Source organism: Bubalus bubalis, chromosome 14, assembly GCF_019923935.1.
Source record: "Bubalus bubalis isolate 160015118507 breed Murrah chromosome 14, NDDB_SH_1, whole genome shotgun sequence".
Taxonomy (NCBI): Eukaryota; Metazoa; Chordata; class Mammalia; order Artiodactyla; family Bovidae; genus Bubalus; species Bubalus bubalis.
In genome coordinates this window covers 30,134,758-30,161,767 of record NC_059170.1, presented here as the reverse complement: position 1 = coordinate 30,161,767, position 27,010 = coordinate 30,134,758, and the positions used below count along the sequence as shown (strand labels likewise).

General features: G+C 42.7%; 1 protein-coding gene across 1 annotated transcript in view; it reads left to right on the top strand.

Moving 5' to 3' along the window:
- Window positions 1-25,730, top strand: part of LOC102396916 (tyrosine-protein phosphatase non-receptor type substrate 1) — a 29,989-nt gene extending 4,259 nt beyond the window's left edge. The window contains exons 2-6 of the mRNA XM_006045429.2: window positions 13,660-14,016; window positions 19,656-19,976; window positions 20,775-21,104; window positions 24,654-24,759; window positions 25,397-25,730. Coding sequence (XP_006045491.1) covers window positions 13,660-14,016; window positions 19,656-19,976; window positions 20,775-21,104; window positions 24,654-24,757 — 1,112 coding nt within the window. The 3' untranslated portion in view covers window positions 24,758-24,759; window positions 25,397-25,730. The remainder of the gene's footprint in view (window positions 1-13,659; window positions 14,017-19,655; window positions 19,977-20,774; window positions 21,105-24,653; window positions 24,760-25,396) is intronic.
- Window positions 25,731-27,010: the final 1,280 nt, after the last annotated feature.

Sequence of the window (27,010 nt, the reverse complement as noted above, 5' to 3'; positions counted from 1 at the left end):
TAACATTCATTCAAAAAAAGTAAAAATGGCTTGCACTGAACAGTAGCTAGTAGAGATAAGAGAAAGCGGTCAGATACTGGATGCATGCTAAAGAGGAGGCAATAGGATTTTCTGATGCATGGGACTTGGAATGGGAGGGGAAAACTTCAAGGTTTTGATAACTGGGCATCTGAAAGAAAAACTGTGGCTCAGCTAAAATATAGAGGGTAGGGGGGAAATTCACCTCAGTGTTAGACATGTTAACTGTGAGATGTTTATTTCTGTCCAGAAAGTATGACAAGTTGATAGTTAGACATGCAAGTTCAGAGTTCTGGAAAAATGCCTGGACCAGAGAGGTAATTGGAGAGTTGCTGACATACAGTTGGCCGACTGTTTGCGATCTCCTGGCTCCTCTCACCCCTCTGACCCCTAGTCTCTTCTCCCTCTTCCTGTCCCTCCATTTCTCCCTCCAAAGGTCTCTCACGTTTCTTCCCACTTTTGTCTTAGCAGTTCAACTTCCCCAAGCTCACTTTTTCTCTCCAGACTTAACAATCTAAATCATCTGAAGCTGTTGGCATATCATAAGACCTGCCCTGTAATAGTATGTCCCCTCCTTGGGAGGTATGACTGGTTACAAGTAGTGCTGAGTGCATGGGTTTATCGGCTCACACTCTGCAAAGTTGAACTACAAAGGAATAGGGAAGAAATAGAAAAGAACCCAGGGTTTGTTTTGGGGCCAAGCAGCCTGCTCCTCTTATTTACATCCCTGGAATGAAACCCATGCTTGTTTAATACAACATTTCAGATAAGAGGGATTGTGTTTGTATTTCTCTGTATCTTCAGAAATTGGATAGTCAATGAGGCAGAGAAATCAAGTGGATAGCTTGAACCTGTAGTGAAATAATTGGCCCAATGGTGACTCCTGGCTATTCAACTCATAACTTGCTGTACATTCATAATCAATCACCCAGATTCTTTTTGTAAACGTTTTGTGTTGTATTGGAATATACTCAATTAGCAATACTATGATAGTTTCAGGTAGACAGTATAGGGACTTAGCCATATGTATATTTGTATCCATTCTCACACTAATTCTCCTCCCATCCAGACTGCTATATAACATTGGCCAGAGTTCCTTGTGCTATACACTTGCATATATACAATGCAATACATTGCATTAACTCTATAAATTACTTTGGGTCAGTCAGTGAGTTCAGTCACTCAGTCATGTCCAACTCTTTCCAACCCCATGGATTGCAGCATTCGAGGCTTCCCTGTCCATCACCAACTCCTGGAGCTTGCATGAACTCATATCCATTGAGTTGGTGATGCCATCCATTTTATCCTCTGTTGTCCCCTTCTCCTCCTGCTTTCAATCTTTCCCAGCATCAGGGTCTTTCCAGTCAGTGAGTTCTTTGCATCAGGTGGCTAAAGTATTGGAGTCTCAGCTTCAGCATCAGTCCTTCCAATGAATATTCAGGACTGATTTCCTTTAGAATTGACTGCTTTGATCTCCTTGCAGTCTAAGGGACTCTCAAGAGTCTTCTCCCACACCACAGTTCAAAAGCATCAGTTCTTCCTCACTCAGCTTTCTTTATAGTCCAACTCTCACATCCATACGTGACCACTGGAAAAACCATAGCTTTGACTGGATGGACCTTTGTTGGTAAAGTAATGTCTCTGCTTTTTAATATGCTGTCTAGGCTTGTCATAGCTATTCTTCCAAGGAGCAAGCACCTTTTAATTTCATGGCTGCAGTCACCATCTGCAGTGATTTTGGAGCCCAAGAAAGTAAAGTCTGTCACTGTTTCCATTGTTTCCCTATCTATTTGCCTAAAGTGATGGGATGAGTAGCCCTGATTTTAGTTTTTTGAATGTTGAGTTTTAAGTCAACTTTTTCACTCTCCTCTTTCATTTTCATCAAGAGGTTCTTTAGTTCTTCTTCACTTCTTGCCTTAAGGGTGATGTCATCTGCGTATCTGAGGTTATTGATATTTCTCCCAGCTATTTTGGTTTCAGCTTGTGCTTCATCCAGCCTGGCATTTTGCATGATGTACTCTGCATATAAGTTAAATAAGCAGGGTGACAATATACAGCCTTGACGTGCTCCTTTCTCAATTTGGAACCAGTCTGTTGTTCCATGTTCAGGTCTAACTATTGCTTCTTGACCTGTACACAAATTTCTCATGAGGCAGGGAAGGTGGTCTGGTATTCCCATCTCTTTCAGAATTTTCCACAGTTTATTGTGATCCACACAGTCAAAAGGCTTGACATAGTCAATAAAGCAGAAGTAGATGTTTTTCTGGAACTCTTTTTCTTTTTGATGATCCACCAGATATTGGCAATTTGATCTCTGGTTACTCTGCCTTTTCTAAATCCAACTTGAACATCTATAAGTTCACAGTTCATGTACCATTGAAGCCTGGCTTGGAGAATTTTGAGTATTACTTTGCTAGCATGTGAGATGTGGAGAAGGAAATGGCAACCTACTCCAGTGTTCTTGCCTGGAGAATCCCAGGAACGGGGGAGCCTGATTGGCTGCCATCTATGGGGTCGCACAGAGTCGGACACGACTGAAGTGACTTAGCAGCAGCAGCAGCAGCGTGTGAGATGAGTGCAATTGTGTGGTAGTTCGAGCATTCTTTGTCATTGCCTTTCTTTGACATTGGAATGAAAACTGATCTTTTCCAGGCCTGTGGCCACTGCTGAGTTTTCCAAATTTGCTGGCATATTGAGTGCAGCACTTTCACAGCATCATCTTTTAGGATTTGAAATAGCTCAACTGGAATTTCATCACCTCCAATAGCTTTGTTTGTAGTGATGCTTCCTAAGGCCCACTTGACTTCACATTCCAGGATGTCTGGCTCTAGGTGAATGATCACACCATCGTGCTTATCTGGGTCATGAAGATCTTTTTTGTATAGTTCTTCTGTATATTCTTGCTACCTCTTCTTAATATCTTCTGCTTCTGTTACGTCCATACCATTTCTATCCTTTATTGAGGCCATCTTTTCATGAAATGTTAACTTAGTATCTCTAATGATCTTGAAAAGATCTCTACAGTCTTTCCCATTCTGTCGTTGTCCTCTATTTCTTTGCATTGATCACTAAGGAAGGTTTTCTTATCTCTCCTTGATATTCTTTGGAACTCTGCATTCACATGGGATATCTTTCCTGTTCTCCTTTGCCTTAAGCTTCTCTTCTTTTCTCAACTATTTGTAAGGCCTCCTCAGACAACCATTTTGCCTTATTTCATTTCTTTTTCTTGGGGATGGTCTTGATCACTGCTTCCTGTACAATGTCATGAAACTCTGTCCATAATTCTTCAGGCACTCTGCCTGTCAGATCTTATCCCTGGAATCTATTTGTCACTTCCACTGTATAATTGTAAGGGATTTGATTTAGGTCATACCTGAATGGTCTAGTGGTTTTCCCTATTTTCTTCCATTTAAGTCTGAAAGCCACAGTCGGCTCCCAGTCTTATTTTTGCTGACTGTATAGAGCTTCTCCATCTTTGGCTGCAAATAATATAATCAATCTGATTTCAATATTGACCATCTAGTGATGTCCGTGTGTAGAGTCTTCTCTTGTGTTGTCGGAAGAGGGTGTTTGCTATGACCAGTGCATTCTCTTGGGAAAATTTTGTTAGCCTTTGCCCTCTTCATTTTGTACTCCAAGGCCAAATTTGCCTGTTACTCCAGGTATCTCTTGACTTCCTACTTTTGCATTCCAGTCTCCCATGATGACAAGGACATCTTTTGGGGGTGTTAGTTCTAGAAAGTCTTGTATTCAGACCTTAGTGGCTTTGTATTCAGACCTTTAGCATTAGTGTTTGGGACATAGACTTGGATTACTGTGATATTGAATGGCTTGCCTTGAGAATGAACAGAGATCATTCTGTCCTTTTTGAGATTGCACCCAAGTACTGCATTTTGGACTCTTTTGTTTACTCTGAGGGCTACTCTATTTCTTCTAAGATATTCTTGCCCACAGTAGTAGATATAATGATCATCTGAATTAGATTCACCTATTCCAGTCCATTTTAGTTCACTGGTTCCTCAAATGTCAATGTTCACTCTTGCAATCTCCTGTATGACCACTTCCAATTTACCTTGATTCGTGGACCTAACATACCAGGTTCCTATGCAATATTGTTCTTTATAGCATCAGACTTTACTTCCATCACCAGTCACATCCACAACTGTTCATTGTTTTTGCTTTGGCTCTGTCTCTTCTTTCTGGAGTTATTTCTCCACTCTTCTCCAGTAGCAATATTGGGCACCTACCAACTGGGGGAGTTCAGCTTTCAGTGTCATATCTTTTTGCCTTTTCATACTGTTCATGAAGTTCTCAAGGGACGAATACTGAAGTGGTTTGTCATTCCCTTCTCCAGTGGACCACATTTTGTCAGAACTCTCCACCATGACCCATCCACCTTGGATGGCCCTACCTGGCATGGCTCATAGTTTCACTGAGTTAGACAAAGCTATGGTCCATGTGATCAGTTTGATTAGTTTTCTGTGATTTCGGTTTTCATTCTGTCTGCCCTCTGAAGGATAAAGATAAGAACCTTATGGAAGCTTCCTGATGGGAGAACTGACTGTGGGGAAAAACTGGGTCTTGTTCTGATGGGTGGGGCCATGCTCAGTAAATCTTTAATCCAATTTTCTGTTGTTTCTGTGCCCTCCCTGTTATTTGACCTGAGACCAAACTATGGTGGGAGTAATGAAGATAATGGTGACCTCCTTCAAAAGGTCTTTTGCAGGCACTGTTGTATTCAGTGCCCCTGACCCTGCAGCAGGCCACTGTCAACTCACACCTTTGCTGGAAACTCTTCTACACTCACAGGCAAGTCTGGATCAGTCTCTTGTGGGGTCACTGCTCCTTTCTCCTGGGTTCTGGTGCACACAAGGTTTTGTTTGTGCCTTCCAAGAGTCTGTTTCCCCAGTCCTGTGGAAGTTCTGTAATCAAATCCTGCTGGCCTCCAAAGTCAAATTCCCTGGGGATTCTCTGTCCCTTTGCCAGATCCCCAGGTTGGGAAATCTGTTGTGGGTCCTAGAACTTAACAGTGTGAGAATTTATTTGGCATAATTGTTCTGCAGTTTGTGGGTCATCTGCCCAGTGGCTCTTATGGTGGGGTTAAGGGTAGTATAGTCACTTAAACAATATTCATCCTTCCAATCTGAGAATGTGGTATATCTTTCCTTATGTGAAGAACCAGAGATCAAATTGCTAGCATTCATTGGATCATAGAGAAAGCAAGGAAATTCCAGAAAAACATCTACTTCTGTTTCATTGACTAGCCTAAAGCCATTGACTGTGTGGATCACAACAAACTGTGGAAAATTCTTAAAGGGATGGGAATACAATACACCTTAATTGTCCTCTGAGAAACCTGTATGTATCTCCAGAAGCAACAGTTAGAACTGAACATGGAACAACAGACTGGTTCCAAATTGGGAAAGGAGTACGTCAAGGCTCTATATTGTCACCCTGCTCATTTAACTTGTATGCAGAGTACATCATGTGAAATGCTGGGCTGGATGAATCACAAGCTGGAATCAAGACTGTTGGGAGAAATATCAACAACCTCAGATATGCAGATAATAGCACTCTAATGGCAGAAAGTGAAGAGGAAGTAAAGAGCCTCTTGATGAGGGTAAAAGAGGAGAGTGAAAAAGCTGACTTGAAACTCTAAATTCAAAAAACTAAGATCATGACATCTGATCCCATCACTTCAGGACAAACACAATGGGAGAAAGGTGGAAGCAGTGATAGATTTTATTTTCTTGGGCTCCAAAGTCACCATGGATGGTGACAGCAACCATGAAATTAAAATATGCTCTTTGGAAGAAAAGACAGCATATTAAAAACCAAAAGCATCATTTTGCTGACAAAGATCTGGATAGTCAAAGCTGTGACTTTTCCATTAGTCATGCACAGATGTGAGAGTTGGACCATAAAGAAGGCTGAGCACTGAAGAACTGATGCTTTGAATTGCGGTCCTGGAGAAGACTCTTGAGAGTCCCTTGGACTGCAAGGAGATCAAAGCAGTCAATCCTAAAGGAAATCAACTCTGAATATTCATTAAAAGGACTGATGCTGAAGCTGAAACTCCAGTCCTAGATCCTGATGCTGGGAAAGATTGAAGGCAAAAGAAGAAGATGAGATAGTTAGCATCACTGACTCAATGGACATGAATTTGAGAAAACTCTGGGAGAGAGTGAAGGACAGGGGAGCTTGGCATGCTGCAGTCCATGGGTTTGCAAAGAATTGGACACAAATTAGCAACTCAATGACATGTGCCTTCTTTGGTTTCTTTCAACAGCATCTTATAGTTTTCAGAGTACATGTCTTATATCTCCTTAAGAATGTTGATTTTTTGGTATTGTATTTTTTCTGATGTGATGGTAAATGGGATGGTTTCTTTCATTTTTCTTTCTGATCTTTTGTTGTTGTATAGAAATGTAACAGATTTCTATGTATTAATTTTATATCCTGCAACTTTACCAAATTCATTGATGAATTCTATTAGTTTTCTGGTGGCATCTTTTTATTCATTTGTTTGTTGTTTTTTCACTTTAATGAAGAGAATTTATTACAGTGAGTTCATTAAAGAGTTATTGAAGGATAAAATGCAAACAAAACAAAGCAGTAATATGTTGATCATGAGTGATTAAAGAAGCTAGTACACCAAGAGCTTGAGAAGTATAAATGGAACAGCTGAGCATTTAGGGCAAAGAGAATTTTACTAACCAGTATTGAGTCAGATGAGTATTGAGTAAGATGAACAGAAGACAGAAAATAGAGCAGTGATTTCACCCCAAAAGCAAAGTATGCAAGTGTGAGTTTGGATCAGAAACAATATTTTAATAGGCTAAGCTCTATAGTGAGGAGAGACTATATGTGAGGAATCATTATCAGAAATAATGGGGAAAACAAGTTGCCTATAGCTACAGTAGGCTTTTCATATCTTTACACCTCTGATCTCTTTAGGTTCTTCGGCATTTGTCCTTGATCACTTAGGGATCATGGCATACACACAGGTCATCTTTGAATGAAAGATCTGACTTAGATCAGAAGTTCTCAACCTTGTAGACGTAGAAGCAACCTAAGTACTTTTAAAATCCTCATGCTCAGTATATACCCAAGTCTAATTAAATTGGAATCTTTGGTGGTGAGACTCAGTGGTCTATAAACTTTTTTTTTATAAACTTTTTTATTTATTTATTTTAATTGGAGGCTGATTACTTTACAATATTGTAGTGGTTTTTGCCATACATTGACATGAATCAGCCATGGGTGTACATGTGTCCCCCATCCTGTACCCCCCTCCCACCTCCCTCCGCATCCCATCCCTCAGGGTTGTCCCAGTGCACTGGCTTTGAGTGCCCTGTTTCATGCATCAACCTTGGACTGGTCATCTATTTCACATATAGTAATATACATGTTTCAATGCTGTTCTCCCAAATCATCCCACCCTCACCTTCTCCCACAGAGTGCAAAAGTCTGTTCTTTATATCTGTGTGTCTTTTGCTATCTCACATATAGGGTCATCATTACCATCTTTCTAAACTCCATATATATATGCTAATATACTATATTGGTGTTTTTCTTTCTGACTTACTTCACTCTGTATAATAGACTCCAGTTTCATCCTTTGGTGACATCTTTGCTGCTGCTGCTACTGCTGCTAAGTCGCTTCAGTCGTGTCCGACTTTGTGCAACCCCAGAGAAGGCAGCCCACCAGGCTCCCCCATCCCTGGGATGCTCCAGGCAAGAACACTGGAGTGGGTTGCCATTTCCTTCTCCATTTCCTTCTGCCATTTCCTTCTCCTTTCCCATCTTTAGGATTTCCTAGGTACAATATCGTTTTTGTACTTTGCGATCTGCAGGTCTTTCATTTCCATTATGAAATTGACTCCTAGGTATTTTATACTTAGCTAATATGTAGCTATTATAAGTTCTTTTTTGGATTCATTGTCACTAGTATGTAGAAACGGAGAAGGCAATGGCACCCCACTCCAGTACTCTTGCCTGGAAAATCCCATGGACAGAGGAGCCTGGTGGGCTGCAGTCCATGGGGTCACTAAGAGTCGGACAGGACTGAGCAACTTCACTTTCACTTTTCACTTTCATGCATTGGAGAAGGAAATGGCAGCCCACTCCAGTGTTCTTGCCAGGAGAATCCCAGGGACAGGGAAGCCTGGTGGGCTGCCGTCTGTGGGGTTGCACAGAGTCAGACACGACGGAAGTTACTTAGCAGTAGCAGTATGTAGAAAAAAAAAACCCTGATTTTTGTGTGTTGACTTTGTATCTCAAAACTTTGCTGAATTTACTTGCTAGATTTACCAGTTTTTAATGTCAGAATCTTTAGAATTGCTACATGGAAATCATGTCACACACAAACAAGATCATTTCACTTCTTTCCATTTTGAATACCTTTTATACATATTACTTAATTAATTGCTTTTCTCTGAACTTCCAGTATTGTGTTGACTAGAAGTGGCAAAAATGGGCATGCCTTGTTCCTGACTTTAGGGGGAAAGCTTTCAGAATTTCACCATAAATGAGGCTGTTAATGTGGGTTTTTCATATACAACTTCATTTATTGGGCAATTTTCCATCTATTCCTAGTTTATTGATTTCTTATCACAAAAAATGTTAACTTTTGTGAAGTGCTTTTTCAGCATCAATTTTTTTCTCTTTAGTCTATTAAAGTGGCAAAATATATGGTTTGATTTTCATATTGCTGTTTAGTTGCCACATCATGCCTGATTCTTTGTGACCCCATGGACTGCAATGCACCAGTGCATATATTTTCATATGCTGAACCATTTTTATATTCCAGCAATATATCCCAGTTTGTCCTGGTGCATAATTCTTTTAATATGTTATTGAATTGGATTTTCTAACATTTTTTTGAGGATTGCTGCATCAACAGTCATGTGAGTTATTGGTCTGTGGTCCATTCTTCTATCAATAGAGATTTACATTACTTCCATGTCTTGGCTATTGTGGATAGTGCTACTATGAACACTGGAGTGCATATAACCTTTTGGATCATGTTTTTCTGCAGATTTATGCCCAGAAGTGGATCATATGATAGCTCTATTTTTAGTTTTTCAAGGAGCTTTCATACTATTCTCCACAGTGGCTGTACCAATTTACATTCCCACCAGCAGTGTAGGAGGGTTCCCTTCTCTCCACACCCTCTCCAGCATTTATTGTTCATGGATTTTTTGATGATAGCCATTCTAACTGGTATGAGGTGATATTTCATTGTAGTTTTGATTTGCATTTCTCTAGCAATGTTGAGCAGCTTTTTATGTGCTTTTCGGTCATCTGTATGTCTTCTTTGGAGAAATGTCTATTTGGGTTTTTTCTCCATTTTTTTGTTTGGGTTGTTTGTTTGGTTGGTTTGGTTACTGAGCTGTATGACCTGTCTGTAAATTTTGGATTCTAATCCTTTGTTGGTCACATTATGTGCAATTATTTTCTTCCAAAATGTGGTTATCTTTTCTTTTTGTTTATTGTTTCTTTGCTGCACAAAAGATTTTGAGAGTGATTATGTCTCATTTGTTTATCTTTGTTTTTACTTCTTGGAGATGGATGGGAAAAAATATTGCTGCTTTTAATTCAAGGAATGTTTTGTTTTTGTTTTTCTGTGTTTAATTGTGTCTGGTATTAAATTTATGTCTTTAAACTAGTTTGAGTTTATTTTTGTTTATGGTATTAGAGAATGTTCTAATTTCATTTTTTTTTTAACATGTAGCTATCCTGTTTTCCCTGCACCATTTACTGAAGAGACTGTCTATCCTCCATTGTACAGTCTTAGTACATATATGCAATGGATCATTACTCATCCATTAAAAAGAATGAAATGCCATTTGAAGCAATATGAGTGGCCCAAGAAATTGTCATACTGAGTGAAGTGAGTCAGAGAGAGAAAGGGAAATATAACACTAATATGTGGGATAAAATATGAGACAAATGAACTACAAAACATAAACCTTATGTTTCTTTCAGACTTAGAGAATAAATTTATGGTTATGAGGGCAGAAGGGTTAGGGAGAGGGATAGATAGGGAGCTTGGGACTGACATATACAGACTGTTGTGTCTAAAATGGATAACTAACGAAGAACTACTGTATAGCACATGAAAATCTGCTCAGTATTATGCAGCAGCTTAAATGAGAAAAGAATTTGAAAAAGGGAGATATTGGTCTGTACTTGCTTGTTATGCCTTTATATCACTGTGCTATCTGGATAATGCCGATAGAACTCTGAAAAAGTTGAGAAGTCCTCCCACCTCTTAAGACTTTTTTGAAGAGTTTGAAGAAGAATACTGTTAGTTTTCTTTAAAAGTTTGGAAGCATTCACTAGAGAAGACAAGTAATTTGGGGCCTTTCTTTGTTGGGAGGTTTTTTATTATTAATTGAATCTGATTGCTAGTTACAGGTCTACTCTAATTTTTTATTTCTTCATAATTCAGCTTCAGTATTGTGTCCTTACAAGAATTTGTCCAATTTATCTATGTTATCCAATTTTTTTGGTGTTTAATCATTCATAGAACTGTTTTAAAATCCCTTTTATTTCTTTGACATTATTAGTATGTTTTTTATTTCTGATTTTAATTATTTGGGTTGCCACACTCTGCATTTTTCCCTTAGGCAATCTAGCTAAATTTGCTTAATTCTGTTGATCTTTTTGAAGAACCCCTCTTGGCTTGTGGATTTTCTCTGCTATACTATTCACATTTTACTTTTCTCTTCAATAATCTCAGCTATTTTCTTTCATTTGCAAACTTTCAGTTTGGGGTTTACTTTACTCTTCTTTCTCTAGTTTCTTGCAGTGTAAAGTTCTTCGATGTCTGCATTTTCAGCTATAAATTTCCCATTAGGGCTGCTTTCTGTGCATCTCATATGTATTCATAGTATGTGTTTATGTTTTCATTTGTCTCCAAGTGTTTTTTAATTTCTCTTGTGATTTCTTCCTTGACATGTTGATTTTTGAAGAGCATGTTGTTTGATTTCTAAGTACTTGTGACTATTTTATTTCCTCTTCTGTCACTGACCTAGTTTAATTTTACAAACAGTTTGAAGAGCATTTCTTTCAATTTCAATAAGTTGCCTTGTCATTCTTCGTGTGTAACAATGACACATATATAGATTTTTTGTTATGGCAACTGGTTTATGTAACTTTAGACACAAAATAGCCCCCTGACATAGGAGGAACATCAAAATTGCTGAGTGCTAGGATGTGAAGCTCACCTCTTCCCACAAATACATCAAAAACACATCTACATGTGGAATGATTCTCACAGAATGTCTACTGAACGCTGGCAGAGGATCTCAGACATCTGAAAGGGCAACAAAATCTCTCTGTATCTAGGTAAGACAAAAGAGAAGAAAAAAAGGAATCAGGATGGGACCTGTACACTTGGGAGGGAGCTATGAAAGAGGAAAGTTTCCTGTAACCTGGGAAGTACCCCCAATAGCAAGGAGATCAGCTGGGATATGGGGAACCTCAGAGCCTTGAAGGAAAGTGTAGCAACCAGTTTGCAGCAGCTAGAACATTGAGAGAGACGCACAGATGGTCATTGCAACTGCGCTACGCTTCCCAGCCTGTTTGTCCGCTGGTAGGGACGGTGCAGGGTTTGAAGCTCACCCCGACTTTGGAGCGGTTGTTTTGCCACTGTCATCCCGGACTCCAGGTGGAGTCACGAGCTGCTTCTACTCCCATCGAGTGCTCTGGGGGCACGCGTGAGCCACCACTGCCACCAAGAACTCCAAACTGGGTATCAGACACCACATGGGCACAACCCCATAAGGGAATAATGGCCAGCTCATGCTGAGGAAAGAGGTGGCAGGTATATGTACTAAAAACAGCCCTTGCACCAGAAATATTAAACCCACACAATCTACACATGGATGTTCCCATGTATAAACAGCCCTCCAAGACCACAGGAAATAATTGTCTCTCCTAAACTTCCAGAATAAGAGAAATATAAGTAAAATTAAGAAGCAGAGGAACCATGCCCAGTTAAAAGACAAGACCAAGAAAATTCACCTGAGAAGGAAAATGAAATAGACCTCTTTAGTCTAATAGACAATAATTTCAAAAAGGAGATATTGAAAATGCTGAAGAAAACAAGAGAGAACTCAAATAAACAAAATAAGAAATGAAAAAGGAGACATAAGACCAGTATTACACAAGTATAAGAAAAAATAAGGAAATCTACGAACAGTTAAATTTGAACAAATTCAACAACCTAAAAGAAATGGAAGTTTCTAGAAAAATGCAGTCCACAAGCTTCATGTTGTGGCCAAAGAGAGATAGAGATACAGGTGTACCTACGTATGAGACAGAAACAGATTCACGGACATAGAGAACGAAGTTTGAGTGTTCAAGATAGGTGGGGTAGGGGTTAGCTAAGCTATTATATATGGAAAGGATAAAAAACAAGATCCTGCTGTACAGCACAGAGAAGTATATTCAGTATCAAGCGATAAAAATAACAGAAGAGGATATATTAAAAATGTGTATGTATAACTGAGTCACTTTCTATACTGCAAAATTAACACAGCATGGTAAATCGATACACTTCAATTAAAGCAAGTTATAAATCAAGTAAACAAAACATAGACCACCAAAGAGATCTATGTCCTAATACTCACCAGTGAATGTTTTACTTTACATGGCAAAAAAATTTTGTAAAAGCAATTAAGAATCTTGCTATGGGAAGAATATTCTTAATTATCAATGTAAGCCTAATATAATCTCATAGAAGGAGGCAGGAAAGCCAAAGTTAAAGGACAAGTGACAATGGAAGCACAATTGGAGCCATAAGAAGATAGAAACCTTGAGAAAAAGAATGTAGATAGTCTCAAGAATTTGGAGAGGCAATGATCAGAGCCTCTAGATGGAATGTAGCCCAGTTGACTCCTTGATTTCAGTCCAGTAATTCTGTTTTTGGTCCCTTCATATCCAGAATCAAAAGACAGTATAACTGTCATTTTTAGTCACTAAATTTTCTATAATTTATTACAGCTGCCTTGGGTAACTAATATAACATGACTGTGTCATGGGAAAAAATCCCAGGGAGTTGAAACAAAGTTTTACTTTCTTCATAAGCTAAGCATTCATTGTATGTTGGGAGCTCTGAACATCACTGTCACTCAAGTATCCAGGTTGTTGGAGCAATTTTATCATGAGTATGTGGATCGCTGGGGAGGAGAGAAGCTGGCCCATAAAGGTACTTGCAGTTTAATGAATAACATACAAAATACATGCATCACTTCTCCTCACAACTCGGTGATCTAAGAGGTCACGTGGCCCCACCTAATTCAAAGGACAGAACGCAGCACTCCCTGAGGACACAGTGAACACCCAGGAATATTGGGTTGATCAAGACACTTCTAGAGAGGGCTCAAGTACTCAGTCCCAGTCTCTGCCACATCACTGACCTCCGTGACTCAGTTCCTCTCTTGTATTAGTGTCTTACATTACAGGCTCATTGTGCAAGCTTCATGCAATGCACATGCAGTGTGCTGAGTTTAAGACCCATTCATGGTGCATTCAGACAATGAAAGCTGTTCTTGATCATTGATAAACATTTGAGAAAACCTACAGGATCACATGAGGATGAATAAATAACTGCTTTGTGTCTTCCTCCAGGAGCAGCAGGTGAGGGGGAGCTGCAGGTGATTCAGCCTGAGAGGTCAGTGTCAGTTGCAGCAGGAGAGACGGCCACTCTGCACTGCACCGTGACCTCCCTGAGCCCCGTGGGGCCCATCAAGTGGTTCAGGGGAACTGGGTCAGGTCGGGAGTTCATCTACAGTCTAAAAGAAGCCCCCTCTCCCAGAGTAACAATTGTTGGAGATGTCACAAAGAGAAACAACATGGACTTTTCCATCCGCATCACTAACATCACCCCAGCAGACACTGGTGTCTACTACTGTGTGAAGTTCCGGAAAGGAGAACATGGTGACGTGGAGTTTAAGTCTGGACCAGGCACTCATCTCACTGTGAGCGGTGAGTATGGCATGGGTGTCCTTCATCCCCTGGTCTCTGACAAGTCAACAAGAATGCCCTTCACTCTTTGAGCAAAAAAAGGAATCCGGTACAACAGTGATCTGGACATGATCTGATTTTACTCCCTTCTACAAATCAGAGTATTTGAGGCCATGACGGTTGTGCTATGTGCTCCAGGCCCCACAGCTGGTAAATGTGGGAGAAGTCTGGATCCCCCGTCTACCTGGTTCCACAGTCCTTGTCTTTTCCATCACATTCAGTCCTTTGATTCCAGGGATAAAGGAAATGAAAGTCTGAGTGACTTGCTGCTTGACAGGCCAGGCCTCACGTCTTATCTCTGGAGCGTGCACCCTCAGTGTGGCTGAGTCCTCTCTTTATTCAGCACTTATTGAGCGCCTACTGTGTGCCAGGCCCTGCCCTGGATGCTGTGGAAGCAGCAGTGAACAAAGCAGACGAGGACTCTTCTCCCGTGAAGCTTATGTCCTCTTCCTCCCAAAGAGGAGAAGTCCATCCAGGGCAGGGAGGGGAGTTGTGTTTCTTTATTTTCTATTCAGACTATCGCACTTGAGATTCTAACAGACACAGTTTCAGTGTTTATTCTTATGGCCCTGACTGGAGACTATGCCGAGAGGTTGGGTGTTTCCAGAGGATCTGTTGAAAAATTCTTCGGTCATTCACGCATTGACTCACATAATCACTGAAGTCTCCCAGCATCTCAGAATGTCCCTCCTCAGGGAACCAGTTCTCCATGTGGGTGACTTAGGAGCTGGAGCAGCCCTATTAAGGCAGAAAAGGTGTTTATTTAGATTTTTTCTGACAAAGACCCTGAATCCTGGACTCTCAGAACAGGATGGGTCTCTAGACACCATCCTCCCAAACCCCCACGTATAGATGGTGGCTGAGGCCAGGAGATGACAGCGGTCCAGACCACAGTCACATAGACAATGAGAGGATCCATTAAGAATCCAAACTGATTCCAAGCCAGTCTCTTTCCTGCACCAGCATTGGAACTCCATTCATGAAAGAGACTTGCACACACAAGTTGCAGAATAAAAGTTCCTTGAGTTAACCATGAAACAGGCTCTTTTCATTGCTTTCCCTAAGGTTCAGAAGGCCCCTCACATTCAGACTCTGAGCCTGAGGTGACTGGAAAACTCTCCGTACTTTCACCCGCATGATCCCAAAACCCTCATTCCATATCAGCACCTAGAGCTGCCCTGGTTTTCAACAGCTACTTAACACTCAGCATATGGCAACACCATCATTCATCTTAGAGTCTTCTGTTGATGGACATTAAGTTGTTCCTAACCTTGGGCTACTGAAACAGTGTTGAGGGGATAACCTTTCCACGTGTCACTCTCCTCAGAGGAGAACTATCCACTGGAAATGGCATTGCTAGTTTAGACAGAATAAGGATTTTAATTCGTGTGACAGTATTGCCAAATTTCCCTCCTAGTCATGGTAGCAAATGAATCTCCCCAAACCTCCAGACGTCAGCAGGGCAGGTGGCTTTATCATGATTTTGCAGATATTACTAAACTTCCCAGATGGTGGGTCCCCTGCTCAGTCTCAATACAGCTAGTAAGTGGCTCCCCCACCTTTCAGATCTGCTGGCTCCCAGGGCTGTTCATCCTCTTCCCCAGGCCGCCAGCCCAGATGATCCCCTGGATGAGAAAGGAGGGAGGGGAGGGGAGGAGCAGCCTGTCAGATGGTGAATCCTCCTTAGGCATTTACTCATTATAAACAGTGTTCAGAAGGAAAAGTTGTCTGTTTTCCATTTTACAGATGAGGACCCTGAGGTTCAGAGAGGGGACTTGATTTGTGAATAGCTAGAAGAGCCAAGTGGAGAAGGCAATGGCGACCCACTCCAGTACTCTTGCCTGGAAAATCCCGTGGACGGAGGAGCCTGGTGGGCTGCAGTCCATGGGGTCTCTAAGAGTTGGACATGACTGAAGCGACTTAGCAGCAGCAGAGGAGCCAAGATTGAACCCTAAACACTCACAGCATCATAGCCCTGCTCTCTGCACACCCCACTGTGCTTGTCAAAGTATGGAGGAAGCTCCAACCTCATCCTCTTAAAATCTTACTTTGTCCTCTCCTTTAGAAATAAACACTTTAACAAGTCCTGTAAGAGAGGCAAGTCCGGTTTTACAACCCAGATGAGATAGATCATTCAGTGTTGTGTGATGTGCTGAAATGTTCCTCAATGACAGGGATCAACACTCTTAAATGCATCAGGAGATTTTCTCCCCATTGTTGTGATGTTGCCCCTTCACCAGGCCCCTGTAGAGCAGGTCTGAGAAGGGTGGTGTGGACAGAGTCCAGAGGGGCCACTGCGACCCCAGCAGCACTGGGCACGCCCATTCCTGGTTCTACAGACTGAGGATGAGGAGGGGGAGGTGTTTCCTAGAGGGAGTGAGTTGCTAGTCTAGACTTAGGTGTCAGGAGTCCATGTCTTCCCTTGTGGCTTCAGGGTCCCCAGGCTTGGGCCCTCAGAGGCCTCTCCTCCCTGTAGTCTTTCGAAGTCAAGAATCTGAGGGAAAAGGGGAGAGTGGTGGTCAGTCTGGGGGCTCCTGAAGATGGGCACTTGCTCTGTTAATGAACTTGAAGCATGATTCCAGTTCACTTTCATGGAAAAGGAAAGTCGCTCAGCTGTGTCCAACTGTTGCAACCCCATGGACTATACAGTCCATGGAATTCTCCAGGCCAGTGGGTAGCCTTTCCCCTCTCCAGGTGATCTTTTCAAACCAGGGATCAAACCCATGTATCAGGCATTGCAGGTGGATTCTTTACCAGCAGAGCCACAAGTGAAACATGGAGGTGACAGGAAATGCTGGGACACGGTGGGGAGTGAGAGGAGACAGTCTCTTCATTTCTTTCAGCGTCAGTTTTCTCTTCGTAGAATGGTGGTCCTCATGGTCTCCTTTCAGGAGAATTGGAAGTGTTTGAGGTGCTCTGTCTAAATCACCAGCACAGAGTAGGTTCTCCTATTTGAGGTGTTATTTCAAAGCTGAGACCCAGTTCCCTGTGCTTGTCCCCATTCCTCATCTGTAGAAAGAGGATAATCACACAACCTTTGCAGGGTGTCCTGAGGGCACAATGACCTGGTGACCGCACCACCCCTCAGAGGGCGATGGTGCTGTGCATCCCAGGAAGGCAGTGGAATCCTGGGAAAGTCTCAGTTTCCCTATCTGTGAAATAGTTGTAATTACATTACCATTCAAGAATCTGTGATGACTGGAAAGGGTCTAGAAAGCCCTGGGCTCGGGGCACTGTGATTGAGAGCCTGGACCATACCCCTGCTTGGGCCCCCATCCCAGCTCTGCCCTGTCCCGGCTCTGGGACCTCTGATGAGTCCTTCCCCACACTGCGTCAGAGTTCTTGTCCCTCAGTGACAGCCCCATCCTAACAGAGTAGCTGCAGGGATTGAATGAGGGACGCATGTCAAGTGATTAGAGCAGAGCCTGCCATGTCGTCCACCAACATGAGCTCTGACGTGCCAAAACCAGAGGATGTTCTATGAGCCACTTTCCCTCTCAGACTAAGTACAACTAGGGTTGGTGTGGGACCAGGTGCCTTTCAACTTTAACCATTCATGGCATCACTGGGAGATGGTGAAAAGATCCCCAGACCCTAGAAATTCTGATTTGAGTGCACAGACATGGCCTGAGCAGCTGAGTGTCTTAATTCCTGCAGAGGATGCTGGTGCCCAGTCAGGGCACAGGAGCCCAGAGCTACGTGTTTTCTGGGGTCACAGAGAGAGAGCTGCAGTATTTCCCTGATAGACATGGACCCTTCTGGTGCCTGGATTGAAAGAACAGCTGTCCCAGGGGTGGGTGCTTCAGAATAGGCTGTGATGTTGACAGATCTTACAAGGCCCAAGAAAATCAGCCCAAGTGGAGTGGCAGGAGCAAATCCCACCTCCAGCCAAGCTCTCCTGATCTGAGAGGGTATTCTTCCCCACTCAGATCACCCTGTGCAGACCTGAGCTTCGTCCCTGGGGAAACCTTCCCAACTTTAAACACAGGAGTCTAAACAGGTGCTGGAATCCCTGCAAACACTCTCTGCTCAGCCAGGAGCCCTCCTGCCTCAAACACCAGAGAGGATCTGATGAAATCTGTCCTCCTTCTTTTCAACTTGCTTGCAGATTCTGTAATGAGTTGATCTGCAGGAAAAGTGCCTGTGCTCTCTTATGTGTTTTGAAAGCCAATTTCCCAAACTTACCTCTTGAGGGGATTGTGTTTTTTAAAGGGGTCAGATTCATAATTTGGTGTTCCTACTATTTCTTTTCATGTTGATCTTTACAAGGCAGCTGTACGGAGCAAGACTTGAGACTCTCCTTGGTGCTTCTATTGTGCTTTTGTTTTGCTTTCTTAATTAAGCACCTACTGTATGCCAGGCTTTATATCTTACATACATCCTCACTCATCTTACAGATGGTGCTTGTACCCACTTTGTCCAGAAACAGTGAGGCTCCAGGATAAAAAACAGCGACACTAAAATCAGTATGTCCTGTGTACAGTGAGGTGAGCTCTGACCTTACCTGCTGGGTGCCCTAGGCCAGCTGCATCCTTCCTGAGCCTCATCCCACATATAGGGCCACTCTCAGGCCCCTCCTCAGGGCTGGTGGGAAGATTAGAGAGCTGAGGGTGGTCAAGAGTTCAGCCCATCTTTAAGCTCTGAACAACTCTGGACAAGTGGCATCTGATCACAGTACTTTAAGGGGCATCCATGATGCTGGTGTTTGTTGGATTTGACATATTAAGGTAACTCCTAACTATGTCTTCAAATGTTTGAGTTTTAGGAAGCAAGTTAGATGTTTAGAAATGAAAATGTTTGTTACATTTGCTGTCTGACAACTTGTAAGGGGATGTTGCGTAATAATGAACAATTAGAGACACCCTACAACACCAATCAACAGAGAAACCACCCTCACATTTGATTTGCTGATTTGTGTATCTTCAGATTTAATAACAGTTTAAAAATTAACCAGGCTTCCCTGGATGCTCAGACAGTAAAGAATTTGCCTGCAATGCAGGAGACCGGGCTTCCATCCCTGGGTCAGGAAGATCCCCTGCAAAGGAAATGGCTACCTACTCCAGTATTCTTGCCTGGAGAATTGCATAGACATAGGAGCCGGGCAGGCTACAGTCCATGAGGTCATAAAGAATCAGAGACAACTGAGCAACTAACACACACACATATATAAGAAATTAACCACCACTGGTTTCTCAGCACTCAGTAATCTTTCTTTTCAATCCAGTACTAACCCAAGAGAAAAATCCAGACTCAGAAAAAACACCTTTTTGCACCATTCCTTTGAAATTCAGGGATTTATACATTGGTCCTATTGGAATATTCATGGAAAGAAAGACAACTGTGAGGGAAACTCATAAATTCCTGAGAGGACATTTCTGCATATAAATGCATTCTGGGTTAAACAGAGGTCTGCGTTTCTTTAGTTTTGTGAAGCACCTGACATTTTTCTCCCTGAAAAAAAATGCTTCCAGTGCATTTAACCTTCACTGCAACCATGAATTTAAAAATAATATATTTGCAATTTCTTAACATTGTCACGAGTTTTTTGTAATGATGATAATCACAATCATGTTCTTCATTTATAAATGTTTCTTTTGTAGCCAAGCCCTCTCCGCCCGTGGTATCTGGCCCTGCAGTGAGGGCTACACCTGAGCAGACAGTGAGCTTCACCTGCACATCCCACGGCTTCTCCCCCAGAAACATCTCCCTGAAATGGTTCAAAAATGGCAATGAGCTCTCAGCCTCCCAAACCAGTGTGGACCCAGAGGAAGACAACGTTTCCTACAGCATCAACAGCACAACCAAAGTGCTGCTGGTCACAGGAGATGTTCACTCCCAGGTCATCTGTGAGGTGGCCCACGTCACCCTGCAGGGAAGCCCTCCTCTCCGTGGGACTGCCAACTTGTCTGAGACCATCCGAGGTAGATGTCCCTTATGTCATCCCAAGCCCACACCTGCCTCCCAAGACCCCAGCCTACTCCTCCTCCCCCCCCAGTCTGCTCCTCCTCCCTACCTTTTGCTTCAGGCCTTGAATTGCCTGAAATCTACTTCCTGACAGTCCTGTCCAATCTAGCCCTTCTAGAAACGGCTCCTAGAAGAGTGGGTCACTCTATTTTAATGAAAGTGCCAGATGTACAACTGCCATGTGCCAAGCACTGTGATCAGTAGTTTTCTTTATTAATGGAAGTGAAAGTGAAGTCACTCAGTCGTGTCCGATTCTTTGCAACCCCATGGACTGCAGCCTACCAGGCTTCTCCGTCCATGGAATTTTCCAGGCAAGAGTACTGGAGTAGGTAGCCATTTCCTTCTCCAGGGGATCTTCCTGACCCAGGGATCGAACCCAGGTCTCCTGCATTGCAACCAGACACTTTACCATCTGAGTATCTCCAATTACTGAGCACCTATGCTAAGCCCAGGACCCTATGTGCTTGGTGATTTCATTTATTTTGCTGCTGTCTTATATTCCAACTGCATGCCAGAGGCTGAGCTTGTTGATTTCACACATTATAACCCTAATAGGAGGTCCCTGTCCTTGAGCAGTGTACTTTCACTGTATTCAGTGGCTTCATTCATATGCAAATAGACCCTCAGTGTTTGAGCACCTACTGCATGCCTGGCTCTATCCTGGGTGACCCCTGCTGTGCTGGGAGCTGTTCTCCAGCCCCTCTCCCATGGTGATGTGTGTTATAAGGTCAGAGCTTCTTCCTGTGCTGTTTCAGTTCCACCCACCCTGGAGATTACCGGATACCCCCCAGCTGGGAACCAGGTGAACATCACCTGTCAGGTGAACAAGTTCTACCCCCCGCACCTACAGCTGACCTGGCTGGAGAACGGAAACATGTCCCGAACAGAAGCAGCCTCAATCCGCGTAGAGAACAAGGACGGGACCTTTAACCAGACGAGCTGGCTCCTGGTGAACTCCTCTGCCCACAGGGAGGCTGTGGTGCTCACCTGCGAGGTGGAGCATGACGGGCAGCCGGCGGTCTCCAAAAACTATACCCTGGAGATCTGTGCTCCCCAGAAGCATCAGGGCACCCATGAACTTCCTGGTGAGGCTTCCATTACATCTCACAGGGCTTTTCAAATTTTATCTTTTTTTACTTATTAAGAATAGTAATTCAAGTTTATTATAGAAGAGTGTAAAAGTCTATAAATAAAAAGTAGAATTTTGAAGTGAACGCCTCTCCCCCAGATTTCATACTCCAACAGTCACAATTTAAAACAGGTTGGTACATTGTTTATATGACTTTTGACATAAATATAATTAAAGAATGAAATAAGATATGGAAGGAGATCATCTCATTCATACCGTCCTGCTTCTCGCTTTCTTCAGCTATTAGTAATTATGTTCACCATTCCATGTTTGCCCACTTCCCTCCTCCCTGTTCTTTCTAACCTCTGCCTAGTCTGTCTCCCGCCTAGACTTTCCATCCACATCAGGAACATCAACCCAGTAGACGTTGGCATCTACTACTCTGTGAAATTCTGGAAGAGGAGCCCTGAGGACATGAAGTTTGAGTCTGGTTTTGGCACACAGTTGACCGTGAGTGGTCATTGCACAGGGCTCCTTTGTCCTTTGATTTCTGACAGTGGACCAGCAGTGATCACAGTCACTCACTGCATGTTTACTAAATGTAGCTCTCAGTTCATTTCCTGCTTTAGCCACCCAAAGCGTTTGGACTTTACAGAAGGGACTCATGGAGAAGTAGGGAGGGGGTGATGTTGTTGAAAATGTGTCACTTTTAGTCCAGATGACTGGGCTAGGATAATCAAGGTGAATCTGAGTCTCTGAGGACAGGGACCACCAGTCTATATAATAAATATGTGCTAATTAGAGACAGGTTCCCCCCTCAGCTGGGGCTTGTCCCAAGGACAGTCCCCCTTTCTATGAATAAAACATCTTGTAGGCTCTCATGTAATATCAAAGAGAGGGTCAAGTCAGGTTCCAGGAATCGTTACTCCAGAAGACCTATCAAAGGCCCACTTTTCTTCCAACATACTCTATGGTGTTGTCCTCATCTGCTGGGTCAATACTGGGTCACCGAGTGTCCATGTCCCTGCCTGCTGGAAGGATAAAGAGAGGTAGGGGAGAATAAACAACTTCTCTTGAATAATAGATATAGAACAGTTTCATAATAACGTCCACTTTAACTTAGTCCTGTGTGCACAACCAGTCAATGGTGTCCACAATAGTGTGGTTATCTGGTTAAGTATATTGACTTTCTATACAAATCACACAAGTGCACACTTGATATAATCAATTCTAATTGACTAACACCATTTCAAATGGAGCATAAATTCAAATTCCAAAATACTATTATTTTTGTTTTCTGTGCACCAAACTTGTTTTTATTTGTAAGTTCTTGGCAAAATTTTCCCATGAAACCATCTGGCCTTGAGAATCTTTTGAAAATTAATTTGCATCAAATATTTAAGAGTATTCAGATTATTCATTTCATATTGAATGAGCTGAGGTAGTTTTTGGTTTGTTTTTTTTTTTGAGGTATTTGTTCCATCATCTCTGAGTTGTCAAATGTCTTTCTGTACAGTTGTTCATGACATTTCTTTATCATCCTTTTGTCTGCAGTATCTGTAGTGACATCCTTGGTTTCATCCTAATACTGGAAATGTGCCATTCCTCCTTTTTTATTTGTCAGTTGTACTGGAAATTTTTCAATGTTATTGGTCTTTTAAAAAGAACACCCTCTTTCTTCCAGTGATTTTTCTCTATTGCTTCTCTGTTTCCAATTTCATTGGCTTTTCTTTATTTATTATTTTCTTCCTTCTACTTGCCTTGGGTTTATTTTGCTCCTCCTTTTCTCATTTCAATTTTCTTCCTTCTACTTGCCTTGGGTTTATTTTGCTCCTCCTTTTCTCATTTCTTGAGGCAGGAATTTAGGTAATTGGTTTAGACTTCTTCTTTTTTCTAGTGCCACACCTGAGTCTCCTCTTGCACTGCGGAGTTAGGAGAGTGAACCTGGATAACTGACTACTGTGTTCTTCCTCCAGATCTCAGATCCCTAGACAGTCTTCCTCCTCTCCCACTTGTTTGTTTGTTTGTTTGTTGTACTCTTTCTAGGGTTCAAGTTGTACTTAACAGGGAGCATAGGAGAGAAAAGCCCATGCCATTTTGTCTGCAGTGGCTTGGAAATGCTTATAGTCTTCAATCTCCTGATGGGCTCAACCAGGGCTGCTGTAGGTTGCCTGACTCAGCATGCCTGCTAGTGTGTTTTTTGGGGCATCTAGGTTGTCAGGCTGAAGAGAAGTGTAAGATGCTGATGTGACTTTCCTCCTGAGACCCAAAACCTACCCTGGGCATCTGAGGACTCCAACCACTGCAGTGCTGGGTCCAGTCAGTCTGATGGGAGGATGGACATCTTATTGTTTGTTTTTATGGTATTGCGGTATTTTACAATAAATTACTATCCTAATGGACTTCTCTTCCCACAGTGTAGAACAAACCATACAGTAATGGAGTTTTTGGCTGGTTGGCTGGTTGGTTTGATAGAAAAACGTTCTGAGTCTTCTAATTCTTTGGTTCTCTTTTATCTTTCAGGAACCAGTATCTGAAATCCCTTCTCCCTACCCTTTTCTTTTTCTCTTTACCACTCAATTGCCAAATAGCACTTCTTTTCTCTTTCTGCCTTTTCTACACAGAGTGTATGCATTTTAAATCATGCCTGTCTGTAGAGTCAAATCTGTCTTCCTTAAATTATGTTCCTATAGTCACTGTGAGTAATTAATATGTTTAGTGATACAAGATAAATATATTATCATATAGTTGTAGAGGTCAGACATTATAATGGGTGAATAGGCTGTGTTCCTTCTGAAGATTCTAGAGGAGAATCCATTTCCTTGCCTTTTCCAGCTTCCAAGGGTGCCCACACTCCTTGGTAAAGGGCCCCACATTACTCTGACCTCTGCTTCTGATCACATCTGCTTCTCCAAATGACCTGCCTCCATCTTTTACTTACAAGAATCTTCATAACTACATTGGCTCCGCTTGGAAAATCTAATTTAGTGTGCCCATCTCAAGATCCTTAACAAATCACTATTGCTAATCCTTCTTGACATGTAAGGTAACATATGCATAGAACCTGGGGATTCTATGCCAATCCTTTAAAATCAGGCTTACCTTGAATCCCTTTCCTATAGTCTGTGCTCTTAGGAAATTTTCCCAATATTTTCAAAGTTTAGATATATTTAATATTGATGATGATAATTCCAAATAACTCTAGGCACCTGTTCTAGCTGCCTTGCCTGTTTCTCCTGCATTTTCCTGATGACTTGCCAAGGATGGAATTACAGCCTAATGAGAGATTGCGCACGAGGATTTGCTGAATTTTTCTTGTCTCACAGTTATTTTCAATCCTGATATTTTCTTTTCAAATAATAGGACCGTTGAAGCCTGAGAAAAGAAAGAGGAAAAATGAGGGGATTCTGTACCCTAATTTCTGCCTTGAGCCTTAGCTCAGGTTGCAGGTCAAAGCCATAGCATGTTGATGGGCCTAGGCAGCCTCAGATGGAGTAAGTGGAGGCCCCTGGGAACGGCTCCTGTGTGGCGCATCTAATCACTCCCCTTGTCCCCTGATTTCCAGGTCCAGAGCTGTCTTCTCTTTGGGCAGTTGCCTTCCTAGTCCCCAAGGTGCTGCTGCTGCTCAGTGTCTCTGTCATCTTTGTCCACAGGAAGTGTCGAGCCTGACTGTAAGTTATGGATGAGGGAGGGCAGGACAAAATCTAGAAGACACACGGTCATTAGGGGGGCCACCCACAGGCCACACAGGGGCAGGGCTCACATGAAGTTAAGAGAAGGAGGCACACCTCCCTCGGTACCCTCAGGAGTATCATGTTTCCCTCTAAGAGGTGCCCAGCTCCCAGGAGATGGTGAGGTCCTGGAGGGGGTGGACTGCATCAGGGATTTCAAAGGGTTTCTCCTGGTGTTTCTGTGGAGGAGGTAGGCAGAGTGTGCTGAATGAGGAGCAGCTGAGTGGGGGGCTCCCTTGGAGACCATTTCTAGATCACTGAACTCAGGGGCTCCCTGGGGCAACAGGTATCTACACTTAAGGTAATATTGACTAGTCCCTGATCAGCCTCTCTGATGGCTGCTCCAACTGTGGCCTCTGTGTGACAGAGTGGAGGCCTGAGGAAGGAGCATGAGGACCTGGGGAGGAGGCTACGGGGTCTCAGTCCTAACTCAGGGGCTGTCCATCCCTTCAGGCCTGGCATCCCAGGAGGAGAATACCTGGGCATGTGGGAGGCATGCAGAGAACTTTTCCTGAATGATGAGCAGATAATTAAGTATGAAAATGTTTCCCACAGCTCCTTCCTTCCTCCCTGCTAGGTGTCACCACCAGCCTCTACTGTCTCCTTCCCTCACTGAGGGCCCAGCCCACAAGAAGGACCCAGCTGAAAGCTTCCACAACTCTGCTCCAAAAGTCTTCTGTCCATGGAGATCTGCCTGCCCACATGTTCATGAAACCCCCCGAGCTGAATCTTCATATGTGATCCTGAGCAGAGATCATACGGAGTAGTTCTGGAGACTGACTCACAACATCTCCCTTGGACGTGAGAATTCAGTTCAGTTCAGTCACTCAGTCGTGTCTGACTCTTTGCAACCCCAGGAACTGCAGCACACCAAGCCTCCCTGTCTGTCACCAACTCCCGGAGTCGACCCAAACCCATGTCCATTGAGTCGGTGATGCCATCTAACCATCTCATCCTCTGTTGTCCCCTTCTCCTCCTGCCCCCAATCTTTCCCAGCATCAGGGTCTTTTCAAATGAGTCAGCTCTTCCCATCAGGTGGCCAAAGAATTGGAGTTTCAGCTTCAACATCAGTCCTACCAATGAACACCCAGGACTGATTTCCTTTAGGATGGACTGGTTGGATCTCCTTGAGTCCAACTAATACAGATCATCCATCACCTTGGACTTAGCCACAGACTATACACTGATATCCTGTGGAGAAGTTATTCTGTCTTCTGGATTCTTGCCTTCACTTAACTCCCCACCATTGAAGTGCCTCTTTAGTTTTAAACCAAGTGCCATCTTGGTTTTAAGAAAAAATTTTCTCCTTCTCCATTCATCTAAATAGCCTACTTCTCAAACCCAGAAATTAGTGTTTTGTTCTCTTTCTGCAATGGAAACAGTAGTTTTCCATCAACTTGAATCTTTCACAATCCTTATGAATTGCTCATGGGAAATATGCTGTGTCCAGAAGTTTTGAATTCACCCCTGATTTCTCTTTCTTTTATGCTGTTGTTGTTGTTCAATCATTCAATCATATCTGACTCTTTCCAACCCCATGGACTGCAGCATGCCAGGCATCCCTGTCCTTCACTGTCTCCCAGAGTTTGCTCAAACTCGTGTCCATTGATTTGATGATGTCAACCAACTCATCCTCTGTCACCCCCTTCTCCAGCTGCCCTTAATCTTTTCCTGCATCAGGGTCTTTTCCAATGAGTCAGCTCCCCCAGTTAGGTAGTCAAAGTTTTGGAGCTTCAGCAACAGCACAGTCCTTCCAATTAATAATTAGGGTTGATTTCTTTTAGGAATGACTGGTTTGATCTCTTCGCTGTCCAAGGGACTCTCAAGAGTCTTCTCCAGCACCACAGCTCAAAGCATCAATTCTTCGGCACTAAGCCTTCTTTATGGTCCAGCTCTCACATTGGTACATGACTACTGGAAAAGCCATAGGTTTGACTAGTCGGATCTTTGCTGGAAAAGAGATGTCTCCGCTTCTTAATATGCTGTCTAGGTTGGTTATAGCTTTTCTTCCAAGGAGCAAGAATCTTTTAATTTCCTGATTGCAGTCTCTGTCCACATTGATTTTGGAGCCCAAAAAAATAAAGTCTGCCACTGTTTCCATTTTTATCCCATCTATTTGCCATGCAGTGATGTGACCGGATGCCATGATCTTCATTTTTTAAATGTTGAGTTTTAAGTCAGAGCTTTCACT